Source organism: Chroicocephalus ridibundus, chromosome 3 (genome assembly GCF_963924245.1).
Source record: "Chroicocephalus ridibundus chromosome 3, bChrRid1.1, whole genome shotgun sequence".
NCBI classification, from domain to species: Eukaryota; Metazoa; Chordata; class Aves; order Charadriiformes; family Laridae; genus Chroicocephalus; species Chroicocephalus ridibundus.
Window position 1 is genome coordinate 73,879,778 of NC_086286.1, and position 20,223 is coordinate 73,900,000.

At 39.5% G+C, this 20,223-nt stretch overlaps 1 protein-coding gene across 1 annotated transcript in view; it reads left to right on the top strand.

Annotated features, from left to right (window-relative positions):
* MAN1A1 (mannosidase alpha class 1A member 1) overlaps nt 1-20,223 on the top strand; it is a 153,862-nt gene that overhangs the window by 28,256 nt on the left and 105,383 nt on the right. Inside the window, exon 2 of the mRNA XM_063329703.1 lies at nt 12,631-12,727. Within this exon, the coding sequence (XP_063185773.1) occupies nt 12,631-12,727 (97 nt within the window). The remainder of the gene's footprint in view (nt 1-12,630; nt 12,728-20,223) is intronic.

A 20,223-nucleotide genomic window follows, 5' to 3' on the forward strand; every position in this document is an offset into this window, starting at 1 on the left:
AAGAGTAGTATTTCCACAAATTGCTTTCTTTTTTCTTTCCCTTTTATGACATTAGTCAAATTATGCATGAACTTCAGAGGCTGCTACTAATTCTGCACAAGATCAAAGAAATACTTTAGCTTTTTGTACAACTCTGCAATGCTTTTCTGTTTTAAGTGAAAATACTTCAGCTTTCTTTCTGGTTATTGTCAGTAAAGAACAGCGACTTGAGTTCTTGCACATTACCTTATGATGGATATGTTTTTCTTTTAATGGATATTTCACTAGCGCAAAACACCTGTGTGATTTGATTCTTTAAAAATTAGTCATCAGTGACTCTCCTTACAAAAAAAACATTGGAGCGTCACTGATTTGTCCATCGTAGATATTAAAAAAAAAAAAAATAAAATAAAATCCAAACTGCTGAAATCATAGGTTGTCTGAAGAAACATCATCTACATCTTACGCTAGTAATAAGGAAATAATTTTTCAGTCTATCTGTTAACGAGTGCATCTGACTCTTTTGTTCAGTGTTTGGAGAAATACAGTGGTCTTGAGTGACAAGCTGTAGGCTTCAATTTTTTTTCTGAAATGCAGATCTTGGTAACAGTTGCTAAGTTGTAAGATAGGGGCTGTATGGCTTATTCTTTAGACTGCTCTTTTGTTCGTAACTGGATGACTTGGACGGTTCATTTCAGATTTCCATCTTGTGTATGTATACACACACAAATGGCAACTGAAACAGGTTGAAAATAGAGCATCTTCAATATTAATGTTGGCTATGCTCAATTTTGTAATGTTGCACTTCGATACCATATTTTCATTTCTTTTTCCACTCTTGTAATTACTGAGAAAGTGTCATTGGTTCCCCCACTAGTAACTGAGAGCTGGAGGCCAAAACAGTTCAACAGATTCTTAATTGATGTTTTCAAGGCACGTGTCTTAAGGAAAAACTCTTAAAATGCCTACAGAACGTACTCAAATCCTAGCTTACCTGAGGGGAGAAACAAACAAATATATTTTCCGAACCCCTCCACTTTCAAAGGGATTAGTGATTTCTTGCGTATCTATTTTGCTTTCTATACATTGGGCGAAAGACAGCTGAAGTTGAGCAAATGAATCTAAAACTGATCTACTTTGGATGATTCAAGGTAGGATGAATGCTCTTACATTAGATTTGGGTAACTGTATGGGCAAGATTTATGAACCACACTTTCTTTTTTTCTTTTCCTGAAATCGATAATTTTGTTTGGCTGAAACTGGCCAGACCTTCAGCTTCAGAAGGTGCAAGGACGGTGCTCTCTGTGGGAAGGGTTGTATGTTGTTCTTGCCTTCCGAGTTTTTGTTTATTCAGGGAAAGGGTCTCAGCTAGGGTGCTTCTGTGCTGCACCAAATAGTTTGTTTTTCTTATACCCGTGATGTTGGGCTGGCCAGGTAAGAAGCAGGCTGTAGATACCAGCTTGTACTGAATGATATTAGTGTTTGGAGTATGGAGGTGAACTCAGGTCTTCGTTCAAGCCTCACCACCCTGTGACTTCTACTAAAACCAACCATGCAATACTTAAAGCACTATGGCCCAGCTCTCAGAAACTAACTGTAAAGCATTCTGGTATCTCCATTTTTTTCAGTATACTCATAATTTTAGAAGTACTTTACTGTTCAGAAAAGAGAGGGATGCCTGACAAATGAGTAAAGCATAGCTTGTTATCATTGAGTAGTTTGGTATGTCGTATAATCATTTTCAAATGAACTCCTTATATTTTTTTGTTGCAGACATATCAAAGCGTCAGGGCTGCCGTTCTTATTTCTTACATGAAATAGTCGTGTTTTTCCTGTGTGCTTGTGCATTAAATACAACTTGCAGTAATTGAATAAGTGCATAAAATACCTTACCTGCAAAGTTCCTGTTCTCTTTAGTCACCTTTTAATTAGAATTCTTGTTACAGAATTAATAGAATAATTTATTCCTTTTAAAATGTGTAACAGAATGAAACACTGTGCAACATCTGTCTCTGGTTAACAAATGATGCCCAGAACAGCATATGATGAATATTAGTTGGATAGTTTAATACACTAGTAAAGAGGCTTACAAGCTACTGTGAGGAGTAGAAAATGTAAGAATAGAAGCTTATCTGTAACTTAACGTAACACATGTGGGAATCATACTTTGCATTTCTGTCAAGCTTTCCGTTTGAGGATTTTGAACTGCTTTGCAATACAAATGATGAATTAATCCTTAGAATAGTCCTTAATGTTTTTATTTTCCCTCTTATTTCCTTTTTTATATGCAGATATTAGATTTTTTTATTATTTTTAATTTGGTTTTGGATTTAATTTGTTTTAGGATCCTGAAATGCTGAGGAGCAGCAGGAGTTTGCTCGCACATCCCTTTCATACAGAGCATTAAATACAGAGCCATATAAAATATTTCTTGATACGATGTGCATGGTTGATGTTAATGGAGAAGCTTGTAGATCGGTTTGGCTACCTTAGCTCTATTGTCATTTTAAGAGTTGTAGGTATTTCCCCCACTCGGTGCATGGCAATACCCCATGCTGTGGGTAGCACTCTCGGACAAACTTCCGAGTTGCCAAGAGTTCTTTGTTCCTATCGCAATGCAAAATAAAAGCGTGAGCTATATGGCAAGTGCCTAAACGTTCCCAAAATCTCTAGCTGCTCTTAGTGGAAAATAGCAACTGGGAATCCTTGTTACTGGCCTGTTAACTAATGCAAAAGTCTCCTTTGGGGTTTTACTTGGCTAAGTGGAAATCCTGTCAGGAAGCACTTGCAAGAACTCCTCCAGCCTGCGTGGGCTTCGGACCATGCTTGTCACCCACCTGCTAAATTAGAAACGGTGACACATTGGCAGTGACTGTTAAACAAACATTGACAGTGTGTGGCTTGCTTTTAACTCGGGATGATGCCATTAGGAAACGAGGTTATAAACACCAGAAATCTGTCAAGCTCTTGATTTGCAATAATCTTCCTGCTGACAGATAAGAAGTGGTTATACATATACGTGAAGGTTCATAGTGACAGGATTTATTTTATGTGTCTTGAAGGAGAAAAACAAATTTCCGTTGCTAGTAGGGAAAGGGAATATGTTGTCATTTGTATCTTCTTTTGTCAGATTCAAGGAAAAAACGTAAACAGTATCCAATGAGATGAACCTTCTTTGGATATTTGAGACTTATTTTTTTTTATTGCTTTGTTTCCAGAATAAGAAATAGTAACTAAAAATGAAGAGCTTAGAATAAAATTCTGTTGACTATAAGTGCTAATGTTTAATTTGAAATCAAACTCTAGACACCATTCTACCTACAGAAAAACTCATCTGAATACAAACCGGTTTTATCTAGTTTTCTAGTGAATCGTGGTCTTCAGTCAAGAAGTTAACTTTGAGTTTTTGCTTTATGAACAGTTGCTTAAAACGGATGTTGCCAGCAGTCTAGCATAACAGTGGACAGCGTTGGTGTAACTGAAAAAACCAAAACTAGACATGTATCACTCTTAGGCGTATGTGCATGTCTGCTTAGATAAGGTCATGAGAAGAAGTAACTGCAGTAGAACACCCTGCCTCTTTACCTAGAATTTCTGCTATAGAGCAAGCCTGAACGGGGTAAAAAGCTACAAATACCAATATAAATTATTTTAAAAATCCAATTTAATGTTTTTAAGGCAATCCAAGGCAGTTATTAGTGATTGAAACACTTCCAGGTGCAAAAGAAATTGGGGTGTGTTAAGATTACATGCCGAACTGCAAGAAAGGATTGAAATAAAGAGTTTGAAGTACTACCAAAGCAATAATAGTGAATTATGAAAAAGTAACAAGGATCACGCTCTGAAACAAGGAAAATTGTCAAATGATTTCACAATGTATTTGTGTTTCGTAATCCTAGAAAAAGTGTTATTTATTGAGATATAGAGAAAGATGCACCTATTACTTCATGTTTCTAAGATGCAAATCATTCAAGACCGGATCAATAAACTCAGTTAATTACTTATATTTCTTTAGACGTGCAATATTACACTAAATACCGTTATGAAGATGATGAAAGAAAAATGTCACACTTCTAATAAATAAAAAGGAGAGTGTATTGTCAAAAATAATTACTGATAATCAGTAGATTTTGTAAGAGCATATGAAACAGCTGTTATTTATGCAGCATGATTTTATGAAAATTGATAGTGAATCGGCTGAAGGAGATCATACAGTTTTTCACAGAGAAATCCTGATTGGTGACAGTACCTTCAAAGGTAACATTACATTTATTAATAACAGATTTCTAGAATGACTGTGAAAATTTTCAGCTGTACTAGGTTTGGCTGGTATTTGGGGACTGCGAAAGCAGTTGACAATAGATCTTTTGATGGGTGTTGGGCAAGATGACCTCCAGGGTCCCTTCCAACCTCAAACCTTCTCTGATTCTGATTCACCGAGTCTCATTTATGTTCCGTTAGTTAACAATAATGGGAATGGAAAGTGAGAAAGTAGGGCTTTCTAAAGCTTGACTTTTTGCTAATGCTTAATGCAAATTGTCCTCAGAGTGAAGAAATCAGCTGGTGGTTGTGTATTGGTCACAGACTTCCCACGCTGGAGATACTATGAGACATTGTGGTGGGTTCACCTGGACCAGCAGCCAGGCACCCACACAGCTGTTGGCCCGCCAGGTGGGCTGCAGGATAGAACAGGAAGAAGGAAAGGGAGAAAACTGGCGGGTCAAGATAAAGACAGTTTATTAGGTGAAGGCAGGAGTGGGCAGGGAGAAGTGATGCAAAGGCAATCAATCACTCGCCACCTCCCACAAGCAGACTGATGCCCAGTCTGCCACCTTGGAAAACACCACCTCCTTCCTCTGCCCCAATTTTTGTTGCTGGACATGATGTTATAAGGTAGGGAATATCCCTTTGGCCAACTGGGGTTAGCTGTCCCAGCTGTGTCCCCCCCATCCTGCTTGTTGGGGGAATCAGGGAAGGGGCAAGAGTTAGAAAAGGAGAAAGCCTTGATGTCGTACAAGCACTGCTCAGCAATAGCCAAAACGTTGCTGTGTTATCAACTTTTTCAGCCACAAATTCCAAACACCATATGGGCTGCTCTGAAGGATGGTAATTCCATCCCAGCCAGACCCAGCACAGTCATCAGCCAAGCAAGTTGATTTGTACAGGAGGAAAGTTTAAGTGGAACGCGTATAAAGTTTTCTTACTAATTCTAGGGACTTCCTTCATTTCCCTTGCTGATACTGTGAAAGAATGAAGTTTTAGTAACAGTAACAGGAAGGAGAGAAGGTTCAGGGAGACCAGACTGAGTGAACATGTAGTTCTGGTAAGAAGAAGCTTAAAAGGTGAGAATCGCTTAAATGTGTAAAAAGTTCAGTGTAATCTAAGAGAATATTTAATTGAACAATGAGAGTTTAGTAGAGATTAGACAAGCAAACTGTTACCTTTTCTTCAAAGTTTTGTTTTGGTTTTTTGGTTGTTTGGGGTTTTTTTGGGTTTTGTTATTTGTTTGTTTGTTTTTAAATTGTCTCTTCGTTTCTTGGGCATCCAGTCTTCTGCCTTCGTCCCTTGTCTCGGCACAGTTTAAATGGCTCTGTTGAAGGTTAAGATTTCATGCAATGAAATTTTTTTCCTTTAATATCCCAGTTATAGAAAGTGCTGAAATTCTTTTCCTGACATCCTCTTTAAAATCTCCCCAGTTTGTATGTAACTGCTAAAAATAAACCTTATTAAGTTTCTTATTATTTTCACTCCACCTGGTACTGCAGTAGTTTGCATCTAAATACCACTATTACTGTGCTGATTCAGCATTGCTCTTGTTTTGTGCCTGAACTCTTGGGTACTCCTGTTCGAATAGAACTGTGTATCCCACATTTCAAGTGGTTTATGTGTCCTCTGTAGACATTATATTAGAGTGCTCTGGAAGATGGCAGTAACTAAAATACCAACAAATGGAAGTGCATTATCATCATCTTTAGGTTGGCCAGCATTATAGCTGTAGAAAAGGTTTTTGCTTCTGCTTCTGGAGAACAAATTTGATATTTATTTTTTTTGTAATGTACAGTGGGTTGTGAAGCATTTTAAAATTATATTTCAAAATGCTTCTTTTAGAGTTCAAAAAAGAAATGCACAGGTCCTTTTGCGCATAATGTCAGACCTTCACCTTTTTTTTTTTTCTAAGTGACTTTGCTGATATCAATTACAATAGCACACTTCGTTATTCTTCAACAGAAGTGGGGTAGTATTTTGGCATTTTCTTACTTCCTAAGTAAAAAAACAGTGGCCCATTTTTTTTCTGAAGATGTAAAAGCAGCCAGCTTACTAGTGAAACAGTGCTAGCTAGCCAAGCCTTCAGCTGCTGCTTCTGATTGTGAGTGACCTGAGGTAGAGCTCCATTGGAAATGGACTTTGCTAATGTAGACACGAGGCTTCTCAGTAAGCTGTCAGGCTCTTCTAGAGTTTGAGCTTCAATGAACATATCTTGGTAAAACCAGAAGGACTGAGCAATACGTCTATGCAAATGTAACTCTGCCTATTGACATCCTGGAGGACTAATAAGGAATTATTTGAAAGCACTCGGGTGAAATAATTTCATTAGTTACACTGTAGAGAAGTTAGAGAGTATCTGGAGTCATCTGGTCAAAAGCTGTTAGACTCTTCATCATTAGGAACTTCTTTTTTTAACAGGATCCTTAATGTTATGTTGAAATACAGATGTTCTCAGTAACTGTGAACTTTATTCAGTTATAACCTTATCTCCTTCTATGACAAGGTGACCCACTTAGTGGACAAGGGAAAGGCTGTGGATATTGTCTACCTAGACTTTAGTAAAGCCTTTGACACTGTTTCCCACAGCATTCTCCTGGAGAAGCTGTCTGCTCATGGCTTGGATGGGTGTACTCTTTGCTAGGTAAAAAACTGTCTGGAAGGCTGGCCCCAAAGAGTTGTGGTGAATGGAATTAAATCCAGTTGGTGGCTGGTCACAAGTGGTGTTCCCGAGGGCTCGGTATTGGGGCCAATTCTCTTTAATATCTTTATCAATGATCTGGACAAGGGGGTTGAGTGCACCTTCAGTAAGTTTGCAGATGACACCAAGTTAGGTGGGAGTGTCGACCCGCTTGAGGGTAGGAAGGCTCTGCAGAGGGATCTGGACAGGCTGGATTGATGGTCTGAGAGCAATGGTATGAGGTTCAACAAGGCAAAGTGCCAGGTACTGCACTTGGGTCACAACAACCCCGTACAATGGGGCCTGGGGAAGAGTGGCTGGAAAGCTGCCTGGTGGAAAAGGACCTGGGGGTGTTGGTCAATAGCTGGCTGGATATGAGCCAGCAGTGTGTCCAGATGGTCAAGAACACAAATAGCATCCTGGCTTGTATTAGAAATAGTGCATCCAGCAGGAGTAGGGAAGTGATAGTACCTCTGTACTTGGCACTGGTGAGGCCCCAACTTGAGTACTGTGTTCAGTTTTGGGCCCCTCACTACAAGGAGGACACTGAGATTCTGGACGGTGTCCAGAGAAGGGCAACGAGCTGGTGAGGGGTCTGGAGCACAAGTCTGATGAGGAGATGCTGAGGGAGCTGTGGTTTAAGCTGAAGAAAAGGTGCCTGAGGGGAGACTTTATCACTCTTACAATTAACCTGAAAGGAAGTTGTGGAGAGGTGGTGATCAGTCTCTTCTTTCAAGTAATAAGCAATAGGACAAGAGGAAATGGCCTCAAGTTGCGCCAGGGGAGGTTTAGATGGGATATTAGGAAAAACGTCTTCACCGAAAGAGTTGTCAAGCATTGGAACAGGCTGCCCAGGGAAATGGTTGAGTCACCATCCCTGGAGGATTTGAAAGACATGTAGATGTGGTGCTGAGGGACATGGTTTAGTGGAGGACTTGGCAATGTTAGGTTAACAGTTGCATTTGATGATCTTAAAGGTCCCTTCCAACCTAAACTATTCTATGAATTAAAAAAAATCTGGATACTGATTTGAGCATGTCTCCTGCAAACAGAAAGGTGAAGACTGCAAAGATAGATGGTTTTCTACAAAAGGCTGTTAAAATTCATTCCTGAACTACCAGTGCTAGGAATTTGGCCTAAGTAAAGAATAATTATCAGTGGGATGGGTTTATTTAAATGGCTACTCAATATTTTAGAACTTTTTCTTTCTTCTGTAGAAAACAAAGCTATTAACAAATAGGAAATTCATTTAGTGGGAAACTTAATACAATTTTTTGATTTTCACCGGGGGGAAAAAACATGTAGAGTATTGAATTCTAGAAATTGAGACTTCTTGCTAAGGAAGAAGCCCAAACTCACATGTCCAGCAGGCAGTGTTGATTAAGATAGTTGTTTTAGGCTACTACATGGGTGGACTATTTGCCCAGTAAGTACAGTAACACTGAGTCCTAATAACTTTTTGCTAAATAGCCTATCATATTTGTATCTAGTTGGCATAACTCCTGTCCTCTTGAAACACTAGAGGGCTCACTGACTGCTTTTGGAGTTGCATTTTGCTTTCAATGTTATGTCCATAAACCTCCAATTATCTAAAGCAAGGATGTTCTAAAGGCGCATTTTCTTAGTAGGAAACTTACTAAGCTTAGAGGTTTTTATCTAGATCTAGACTTTCTGGAAGAGTTCTAAATTAATACTTTGATTAGATTTTGGTGTTTTTCTCTGTGGAAATACTTCTTTAAGTTTGGGGTCTTTTCCAAGTTACTGGTTTTGTCTGTCTGCTTGGCTTTTCGGATTCATGCATTATAATTTCATAGAATCATAGAATTGCTGAGGTTGGAAGGGACCTTTAAGATCATCGAGTCCAACCTTTAGCCTACCCTGACAAAAGCCACTTCTACACCATGTCCCTCAGTGCCCCATCTACCCTTTTTTTAAACACCTCCAGAGATGGTGAATCCACCACCTCCCTGGGCAGCCTATTCCAATGTTTAATAACCCTTTCAGTGAAAAAATGTCTCCTAATATCCAATCTAAACCTCCCCTGACGTAACTTGAACCCGTTTCCCCTCGTCCTATCACTTGTCAGCAGGGAGAAGAGGTCAGCCCCCATCTCTCTACAACCTCCTTTCAGGTAGTTGTAGAGGGTGATAAGGTCACCCCTCAGCCTCCTCTTCTCCAGGCTAAACAACCCCAGCTCCCTCAGTCGTTCTTCATAAGGTTTGTCCTCCAGACCCCTCACCAGCTTTGTAGCCCTTCTCTGGACACGCTCCAACACCTCAATGTCCCTCTTGTAGCGAGGGGCCCAAAACTGAACGCAGTACTCGAGGTGGGGCCTCACCAGTGCCGAGTACAGGGGGATGATCACTTCCCTAGTCCGGCTCACCACACTATTCCTGATACAGGCTAGGATGCTGTTGGCCTTCTTGGCCACCTGGGCACACTGCTGGCTCATATTCAGCCGGCTGTCAACCAACACCCCCAGGTCCTTTTCTGTCGAGCTGCTTTCAAGCCATTCTGCCCCAATCCTGTAGCGCTGCATGGGGTTGTTGTGACCCAAGTGCAGGACCCGGCACTTGGCCTTGTTGAACCTAGTACCATTGGTCTCAGCCCATCGGTCCAGCCTGTCCAGATCCCTCTGCAGAGCCAACCTACCCTCAAGCAGATCAACACGCCCGCCCAGTTTAGTGTCATCTGCGAACTTACTGAGGGTGCATTCGATCCCTTCATCCAGATCATTGATAAAGATATCTAAAGAGAACCGGCCCCAGCACCGAGCCCTGGGGGACACCACTTGTGACTGGACACCAACTGGACTTAACTCCATTTACCACCACTCTCTGGGCACGGCCATCCAGCCAGTTTTTTACCCAGCGAAGAGTACACCTGTCCAGGCCATGAGCAGCCAGTTTCTCCAGAAGAAATTTTTTCCTAAGAAGCAATTAGACAAATGTACCTGAGTGGTTAGACTCAGCAAAACGGGAGGACATTTTGGAAAAAAGAAAAAAAAAGTTGTTCTTTGTTAACATGCAATAATAAATATTATTAGAAGGTAGTGTCTACTGCGTGAGTCAGCTTCCTGTCTTACTATCGAGGGGTTGACTAATAATAGGGTAATCAGAGTGGTTAAGAACTCACACGTGCATTTACAGTGCAATATGATCAAAACATCAATCAGTTGGAAAAACTAAAGGCAACTGAGTATATATGGGACATCTTGTAGTGTCACTTTGTGACTGTCTTGGTTGAACTGAACTGGGTCTGGAGGTGTTCCTGCCTTTCCCGCTTGGTAACTCTGATACTCATGGGAGTCGGACTTGGGGAATGAGACAGGACAAAAATGATTGTTTTCTCAAAACAAAAATTTCACTTGCAAAAGTTTGTTTCCTCAACTGACTTGGTGTGAGGATAGATGAACACTGCACCACTTATGCAGGAGAAGGAGCAGAGATGTGCTAGGAGAAAAAGGAGGGGGAAAGGGAAAGACTAAGGCAGTACTGGCTAGAGCAATTTTAATTTTGTTATAATACTGCATCTTCAGGCACTTTGATTCAGACCGCTTAATTACAAGTTTAGTTTTTAAAAAAAATAATAAAAATAGCCCTACTGTGTGGTGTTCCCAGATTAAGATTAAACAAATTAAAAGATTCTGATGTGATTTTATGAGAAAATAAGCTTTGACAATGTCAGGCTCAGTGCAAGGCAGGATTTAGCCTGCTGAAATCTTTGAGAGTTTGTAGGTTAATATCTAAAGCTGAACTTGCAGCTCTGGCGCATGACGGCAAGGCAGAATAAATCTTCTTTTATATAATATGCAAAATTACTGGAAAACTTCAATTGGTGAATTATAAAATATGCTGTGGCCAAACGACTGATTTCATATTATCTTGATCACTGTAGCCAGGGATTGGGAATGCCCCATAGACATAAAATCTACCACTTGTCTGCCTATTACACTTCTGTGTTGGGACAAAACGCCCCGTCCTTGGAGAGCTCCAAAGCCATTTTGCAGTGAAGTCAAGCAAGGGACACCACTCCTGTCATCTGGCGTATCGGTGCCATCCATGGCCTGAGACCATTTCCACAGAGCCTCTTACTCCCTGCCTTTCAGCTGAGATTTGACACCAGGCTAACCTTCTGGCTGAAATAGCTCGCGTATTAAATGCAGATGCCAATTTTTGCATTTGTAAAGCTGGGCCTGTAAGGGCTCTAGAGGAAATTAACATCCCTGAATTTTACTGCAGGATAGATGTGCATTTGTGCTTCCATAAATAGCAAAGAAACGTTTATTCTCACAAGTGTAGCAGTACTCTTGAAAATCTGTTGTCATTTATTATTGTCTGGCCTAATGTAAATTTTTAATTGACATAACTTTCCTATGTGATTTGAGAAAAGGAAAGAAAGTGCAGGATTACTATTATCAGCGTGTCCCAAGGCTGTTGCTTTTAAAGTTAGGATTATAACTGTTATTTAACAGAATTACCCTTGACACGCATGGCCTCAAGAAGAGGTCTGAAAGCAAGGGCAGAGCAGTGTTGTCAGCTGACAACCTGAAGCAGTATCTTTGAAAAGGTCTGTAATTGTCACTTCTTGTCTAGAAGATGACCTCTGGCATTCCCAGCGCTGCTCTGCCTTGTGGAAGAGGGGAGGAGGGACAACAAGGAGGCAAAAATCTTTCCTTCTGTTACGTGAAGCCAGGCTGCTTGTGGTGGCCCTTAAAGAGGTGCTCTTCCTGAGCAGGCACTAAAGGTGGTGGTTGGTAAAGGGAGGTGTTGGACCCGCTGGAGTGGCCGTGGTTCTTCACCAGGCCTGCAGAGCTCTGTGCATTGTCCTCGCTGCGTGTTTGAGGAGGTACAGGCAGGCTTCTGGCTGTGCACCTGGACCACCCCCAGAAAGGACCGTTTTGGCTAGGTCTGGCTGATCGTGGTGGTAGAGCATGTGAAGTGTCCTTGAGTTAACCCGCTGCCCCGGCTTCTGACGTGGATGTCCTCTGCTCTTAACGCAAAACTGCTGTGCTGGGTTCCCTGAGGCAGTTTCCCAAAGCGGTATTTATTTGTGGTGCACCTCATTATGCAAAACACGTTTTTTAGTGATACGTTTAGTTATAAAAGTTCTCAGCTATTTGTGCATAATGACATGTGAAAGTAGCTGCAGATACATACAGTAGTATTTATAGTCATAGAAGATCATATCATAATAACCTCAAAATCTTCCCTAGGTGTTCTGCCTGCCCACTTTACCTTCCTTCTTCTGTTATTAGCCATACTGATTTTGAAGAAATTTTATGCAAGAACGTCTCTGCCAGAATCTGAAAACTACTGTGAGCATAATTTTGACCTTGAAAATTCCTGCTCTAGGAGAAAAAACTTCTTTAAAAATACCTACTTCCCTCAGTTTGAGGTGTATGCTTAAGGGAAATAAAATCTTATTTGAATTGGTATATAACACAATAAATTTGAGTGTGTCTTCCCCATAAACATGCAGATAACGGTAGAGGTAGACGGGACAGACATGGAATTCTTCTGGTAACCATCCAACCCACTGCCCCCCGGAAACACAATGCCACTGTTATTCTGTATTGAGTAATGCATACAACATGAGTTTAATTAAGCATTGAATTAAATGTTTAATATTGAGAATATTCTCAAGTCAGTATTTGCTGTGGCTTCTTGCTAAATCAACATTATAATCCTGCTTTCGTTTCCCTACAGATGATGAAACATGCCTGGGATAATTATAAGCGTTACGCATGGGGATTAAATGAACTGAAACCCATATCTAAGCAAGGACATTCAAGCAATTTATTTGGTGAGTAGAGTGTATTTTTGTGCTTAGTGACGTTAGCGTAAAACAGTAAATCAGCTGAAAAGCTTATAGGTGATAAACATGTGTTCCTTCTACCCTCTGTCATGCAGCGTGTTTCTTGCTTATGTATAAAAAGTAACAGTAAATGAAGGTTATGCTTTCTATGACTCTTATAGATTACCTTCTGAATGAGAATAAATGGAGCATGTCATTGCTGCGTGATAAAGATGTAGTTTTGTTGCATTAAATACTGCCGTGCCTTAAACTTTTCCTATGAAGTGGAACGCATTGATACCACATTCAATAAGCAGGAAACAAAAACTGTAAGGGGGGGTGGGGGGGAAATCCTGTACAAAGAACAAAAGATACTCTCTACATTCATGAAGGTAGCTGAAGCTGTCTACAGTTTTCAGGAAATTATTTCCATTACTTAAACCAAACTTGTTAATCTGTATCAGTCAGGCTCCCTTTACCACGACATGGTCCTTTCATGGACATACCCATTATTTGCACCTCTAAATGTTGCCCAGGAGATGCTTAAATAATGCACAAGTTGTTGTTATTGTAGAACAAATACAGAGCCGAAAAGTTCTAGTAGGAGAGGCATGCCGCAGAAATGCGGTGTAATGAGGCAAGACTTTTTCAATGTGCAAGTGGGACGTAGGGTTGGATGAACAGCAGCTGAAGAGCAACAGCATTCTGAAGAAGCATTAGAAAGCAGTCCTATGAACTGTCATCATCTTCATTTTTGCAGAAAAATGAAGAATTAAACTGTTTGATGGCAAACTTTGTATTCAAATAGCTTCTGTTTTCCAAACAGAAAGCTGAAAAATGAACTAATTTCTACAGCTGAGACAAAATCAATATATTATTTTGATTTTAACAAGAACTTACTTTAAATGTTTGGAAGAGATAGTTTGAAGTGGAAACATTTCCTAAAACAGCCTAAATAGAGCACTTATCAAATCCTCAACTATATTTGGAAGTTGCTAAGAGACAGCAGTTGTGATTACAAAAATAATTTTGAAAATACAACATCTACATTGATCTTGCTGCACTGCTTGTCTACCCAAGGTAACATCAAAAATGTAACTAGGTGATTATCATATAGTTAGTTATTGGACTTTAAACACGAGTTGGGTGCTTGAAACCAAAGTAGTTTGGGTGAACTTCAGGGTTAGGTCGGGCTTCTGTTCTCTTCTGTTTTCTTGAAAACTAAAGTTTATTATCTTCATTCAGGTGACTGATAGTTGTGCAATTTAATATCATATTTGAAGAACTACTTAATGCAATCCTATTTTCTTTCTTTTCTTGGAGGACAACAAAATGTCGTGTGATGTCTTGAAAATTAAAATGCTTAAGGTAGTTTCATTTGGAATCAGAAGTGGTGTAAAAATTGACAAAGTTTGAGTTCTTAATGATGTTGCATGGATTAGCAGAAAAAGCTGTAGATGTATTTCCTTGTGAAATTTTGAAGCAGGAGTTCTGTGGATGTTGCATAAGAATAAGTCACTGCAGGCACTATTCAGTGTGAAAAAGGACAAGTGTGGAATTTGAAAATAAGACTGCATTTAAAGGAGTAAGAGCCAGTCTAAATGCAGATCGCTTTCTCATCGTGGTCATCTAGTATAAGATCTTATTGCTGAGGAGATTTCCTTAGAAACATCTTCACTCTTATTGATCTTGGTGGTAAATCGAAATAAGCATTAGGTCTCTTTCTGCTGAATTGCTTTACAAAATACTAAAGAGCAGCATATCTGCAAGCAGTTCTGTCTCATAAGCTACCCTTTCCTGAATCCATAATGTCCTTTTGTTTTTTAGAAGCAAATCCTTGCTTCTGTAATAGTGTCCTCAGGTCATTAGATCTGATCTGTACCTTCATGTTTGAATTCAACAAATGCTGCCTTTTTTGTAAAGCAATAAAAGGATGATCTAATTTTTCTGTTTTTCCCTTTTTTTTTGTCAAATAATTGAACCTCTTTTTCCTTGTGAAAGGACACAAAAGTTTCCTTATCTTCTCTTTTTCTGGCTCCTTTTAAAAAAAAAAAAGTGAATTGCAAATGGTTGGCTACTTTTAAGGTAATTCTGAATTGAATTAGTTGAGAAGAGGTTATCTCTAGCTCTGTGTCCCATGAATCTCCTCACAGCCTTCAGAAATCAAGTGAGACCTTCAGTTCTCTGTCATCCCTCATAATTATCTCCAATTTGCCATGACTGTCTTTTCTTGCTTCAATTTTTCAAAATTACAAGTTTCTGATTGTCTTAATAGCAGTAAGATATAGCACATTTCATTAGCCAGCTGTTTAATTTTGAACACTTCCCCTCCTATGAATTAATTGGTGCAGTTATGAATTAATTGGTGCATATATTGGGAGTGGCTGTTATGGGACAGAGACTTTAAGTACCTGACTGTGGGGAACAACAGGTTCCAATGCTGGAGCTCACCGGTGCTCGATGCTGTACAGGTAACAGACGGTATAACTTTCCAGACACAGAAACAGAGAATTGTTTTCAAATGGTGTTGCAAGTATAAATGCTTCAGTCCTTGCTAGCATGATACAGCATTTTGTAGCTAGATTATAATGACAGTTCTGTCTTGGAAAGCAAAACACAACCATCATGATGTGTTTCTCTGAAACGTAAAAATCAGATGGGCTTTTAAGAAGCGTAATTACACATAGATGTGACTGTTAGGCAATACCAGCATGAATTTGGCAACTATACTGGCACTGTTGTTAGGCACGGGGAAGAGGAATACAGCCAGTGGGATGACCATGACAGAAAGGATAGGGATGACTGGTGGTTCTAACCTTAGGGGAAGAAAAAGCGTCCTGCTTTAACACCTCATACAAATTATGAGTTAGCAGAGCAGTAGCTGAGAACTTCTTGCCAAACTTTGAAATGACATTCTATTTGTCCTAAACCCAGGCCATGAAACCAACTTTTAAAGACAAGGACCTGCCTTTATCTTGCTGGTATTCTGTGAGCAGCGTGTGTGGAGGGTGTATTTGGTAAGCTGAGGGAGTCTTTAGCCTGGTAGACTGTAGACATATTCACATTATGATAAGTTGCTTCCTCTCATGTGTGCACACTAAAAATAACTAAATTTTAGACAATGTCTGAAACATATGTAAACTGAAATATTTCTGTTTCAAGCCAAAGCCACATACTTGCCTCTGACCATTGCAAAGTCTTTCAAGCACATCCACGTAATGTTTTGATTTCCTTTTTATTCGTCACTTTAGCTTTCACCATGATGTCTTGGCAAGTAGCTAACATTATCGTGGTTTTTTTTAATAGTTTACTCCAACTACAAAGTATTCAGTTACAATAACAACTATTTGAAAAGGCAGAAGCGAAAAGTTGTCAGTTGCCATCTTTGTAGCATTCTTATTAGTATAATTCCATGAAGTGTGCGACTATTTCTAGACTAATCAAGTAAATTGGAATAGCTAAACATCTGTTTGCAGCATACCAGTGCATCAGTGAAACAAGGCACGTCTCCTACTCTGGTGTGACTTCTGCTGGGAGCACTAAGCATTCTCTGCCCGTACCTGGTAGAAAGTAGGCCCTGAGATTTTGTCAATTATTTTCACAGTACCCCCCCACCTGTACCAACCCACCCCTCCCCAACCCAGGAGCTGTTTCTCTCCAAGCCTTCTGTGCTAATTTTAAAACTAATGATCATTGCTACACCGGCAGAGAGCTCTTTCTAGAAGCGTTTTCTGCACTTAAGTGAGTGTTACTAAAGGGCTTTTTTAATTATCTGTATTTCAAGTGCAGTATTGCAAGTTTAATAATATTATAACTTGTGGGCATAGTATAATTGGTCTCTGCAAGTGAAAAAGGACTTTTTCTGCAGGGGAAAAGGGAGGCATTTAATAAATACTCACAATCTGCAAAGCCAAAGTACTATAATTTAGCAAGATCCTGTTCCTCCCGCTTTGAACTAACTTTTGTAGTTTCTTGTACAGATTGCTGAGGTGTATGAAGATTTTTAAAGCCTGCCAAAAATAATTTTCAAAACTGTCTTGCAGTGTACCCACGTGTGTGTTTTTAAACTGTAAGTTTATTAATATAGCTCTAGAAAATTAACTGTACATGCACTTAAACATGTTTAAATATGTTAATTTAAATGGAAAATCTTCAACGTGTCCCCCCCTGCCCCCCTTCTTGTTTCTCTTCACTGTTGCTCCTGGCTTCCTTGGAATTTTGCATTTCAGTATGTAGTCTTAATTTTGGAAGTAAGCCTGATGTCTTTCCAACTAAACTAATAGAAACTCGTCTAAAGAATAACATTAGCAGATATGTGGACGAATGACTCAACACAGCATTTGTGAGAGGAGGTCACGCTGCTCCACTGCTGTTTTTTCAAAGAAGTTGGTTGGTATGAAAACGAGGAAGTTTATTGTCTTTTTAGATTTCCAAAGGAGCATTTTTGAGGGTTATTACTGACCTCTTGCAGGGATGCATTACTGCTGACGCCATGCTCTCAAATTACTTATCACAGCACTGAAAAATCGAGTGACCAGCGTGACAGTTTGGCAGTGCTAACAAGTTACTCGAGATACCTGCAGCAATGGCAAACTGCAAGCAGTTCCACGAAACCAGGATTCCCTGAGAGACGATAATTGCACTTCAAAATAGCAAATGGGGTCTAACGTACCTAAATTTAAAGTGGCCCATAGCGGCATGGGAGACACTATTCTAAGTTAATACACAGAACTGGTGGCCTTGAACTCAAAATAAGTACTTAAGATTGAAAACTTTTCAGTATAATATATGGAGGCCAATAAAATGTGGCATAGATGGGGTGAACAAGGATTTATTGTTCCTTGTGGGGAACATTACCCTTTGTAAGGGGTGGAAATATCAAATCAGTAGGTGGCATGTTCAAACAAACGAAAGAAGGTGGTTCATAAGGAAATATGTAGCCGAGCTGCACGGGTGCCAGAAGTGTGGTGGATGCCAAAGGCTTCCACAAAAAGCAAAGAGACGCGCAATGGAGGAAAAATTCATTGAGCTCTATTAAATACAAAGACACCCGAGCTGGCTCTAAAATGCACAAATGTACAAAAGGCTAGAGATCATAAGAGTATTGTAAGAAATATCACAGCATTGTTTCATGTTACACATATGAAAAGCTAGATCTGTAAAAAAATTGAAAGCATTGTTTCTTTTTCCCACTCTTACCAGCTGGTAATAGTGACTGAAGTTAAAAATGTTAGTGTTGCTGGGGGTTTGCCAGTACTTCAGTAAGAGTTTCATGTTTTGGCATAGCGCACTTTAATAATTAATCACTCTTGACACTTTAAATTGCTAATGATATTGGATAGGAACCTTTTCAGTGAACTTTAAATAAAGGAAAACGATGTTTTAAAATCTGAGTCAGCTTTTGAAACAGTGCTCTAAGAAACCAACAGCTCTTATCAAAACGTTAATTTTGTCAAACCTATATGTATTCTTGAATATTCTGAGAATAATATAGTTCAGGGTTGTTTCTGTACAATATATATGCGTATAGAGCTGAAAAACAGGGATGCTTGATTTTTTTTTTTTTCAGTTTGTACATTTAATGTTACAAAGAGTCTGGTCTTACTCCCCACGTTAGGAAAAGCTGAACTGTTCTTAATGGCCAGATTAAGAAAAAAATGTGACAGCTTATATTTCTGTATTTTTGGCTGGAATTTTGAGTCTGAAATGGCAAACTGGAGGAAGATTTCATAGAATACAACTGCTTTGACTGAGCTACTTCAACTTACAATAACTGGCAGGTAACAAAACAAGCTTGCCTCGCTGGCTGAAAACAATGAAGAGTCTAAGAAGATGAGGGTGGGTCTGAGTGCAATTCAAATACAGATATGTATAACTTTTTTTTTCCACAGTAGTACAAAGTAGTCCTAAAGAGCAGTTCTTCTGACAATAACAGAGGAAACTTTTTTGAACACTTTCACTTTAGTTGCAGGGATATCCATTATTATTTGTATGTGCTGAATTTCTATCACATTAAAAAAATAAAAATATAGATTTCCTATACGAATTTGCATACTTCATATCAGAAACACAAAAATGCACTTTTTCTGCAAGAAAAAACAACATTCTACTCATCTTCTACAGTCATGCAAGGAAAAGGAATCCTAGTTTATGACTCTTGTTGGGTGATGAGCTATAATAGGTGAGGGAGCTGATGTATAGCAGGACCTTAGGCCATTTCATCTTTCCCTATCTTCCGTTTTTGTGCTGTGCTTTGCCACAGTTTCCTTCCATTCAGAACATGACACAGAGTCAGAAAAAGAAAAGCAGATGAATCGGAGAAGAGTAAGGGGCCTGGCTTCCATCCTGTTACAGACAGTACATTAGGACACATGTCTGAAACTTTCTTCCATGTAAAGTTTTGTATGATATGCTTGCAGATCACAAATCTTCATCTGCTTCACATATATGTAAGCGTATGTGTGTATATATATATATCTCTCTCCAAATATATTTGATGGTGACGAATATGGATGTTCTGGAGAACTAAACCCCATACTTGGTATACAAGGGATGGGAGGAAAGTTGTAAACAAACTGTTAAGTGCACCCAAGATGCATTGACTCTGGCATCCTGGCAGTGTTCTATTTCAGACTCTTTCGGCCAAAATATAAGCTGCGTCTAAAAGCCTGGGCTAGACAAATAAAAGCTGCTTTTGGCCCACCCTCCAACCAGTTTGGCCATAAGCCAGCTGTGGTTCTTAAACCATATGGCCACATAAGCTCAGTCACAGAGCTGTGCTAACAAGCTTGTCATCCATAGCAGTTCTCCCTGCAGTGACACCCTGGAAACTCATACGAAGTTATTCATCCTCTCATCACTCTTTTTATTCTGCTCTTCCCACCCGCCCCTGAGGCGCTACTCCTTTCTCAAATGTAATCTTTTTCTTGTTTGTGTGCACGTACCTTTGCATTGTTAGATATTAAAAAGCATGCCGTTTAAATGGACCCATTGTGCATCATCCGGAGGTGATCTAGACTGCTCTGTGCTTTATATCATGCTATTCTGAAATGCTGGATGATCAGTCATCTTAGTTAACCATCCACAACTCTTGTTAGGAGTAGGTTCTTTTTATTTTCATCCAGATCATTGCTAAAGATTTCAGGTGTTAAACTGGAAAGGATGCTCTATAGATGCTGCTAGATAGTCCACTTGAAGTTTCATGTTGACTGATTTCTTTTGTTTTCTCTTCAGTTAACTAGCTTGTAAGCTATTTTACATGTTCTCTATGTATCACTTATATGGAACAAATGCTCCTGTTAGTAAAGAGGAGAGAGAAAAAGAGAAGCAGGTTTAACAAAGAAAGTAACGTGGAACGTATAGGAGTACTTGGTCTGGAGGTTTTGGTAGAGACTAATAATATCACTTTGGTAGCTGTGTGCATCTGATTATCCCTTTTATCATCAAAACCATCCACTTCAAACTTATGTTTTATGCATTTCAGCCCATTTTCTCTACCTTGAGTA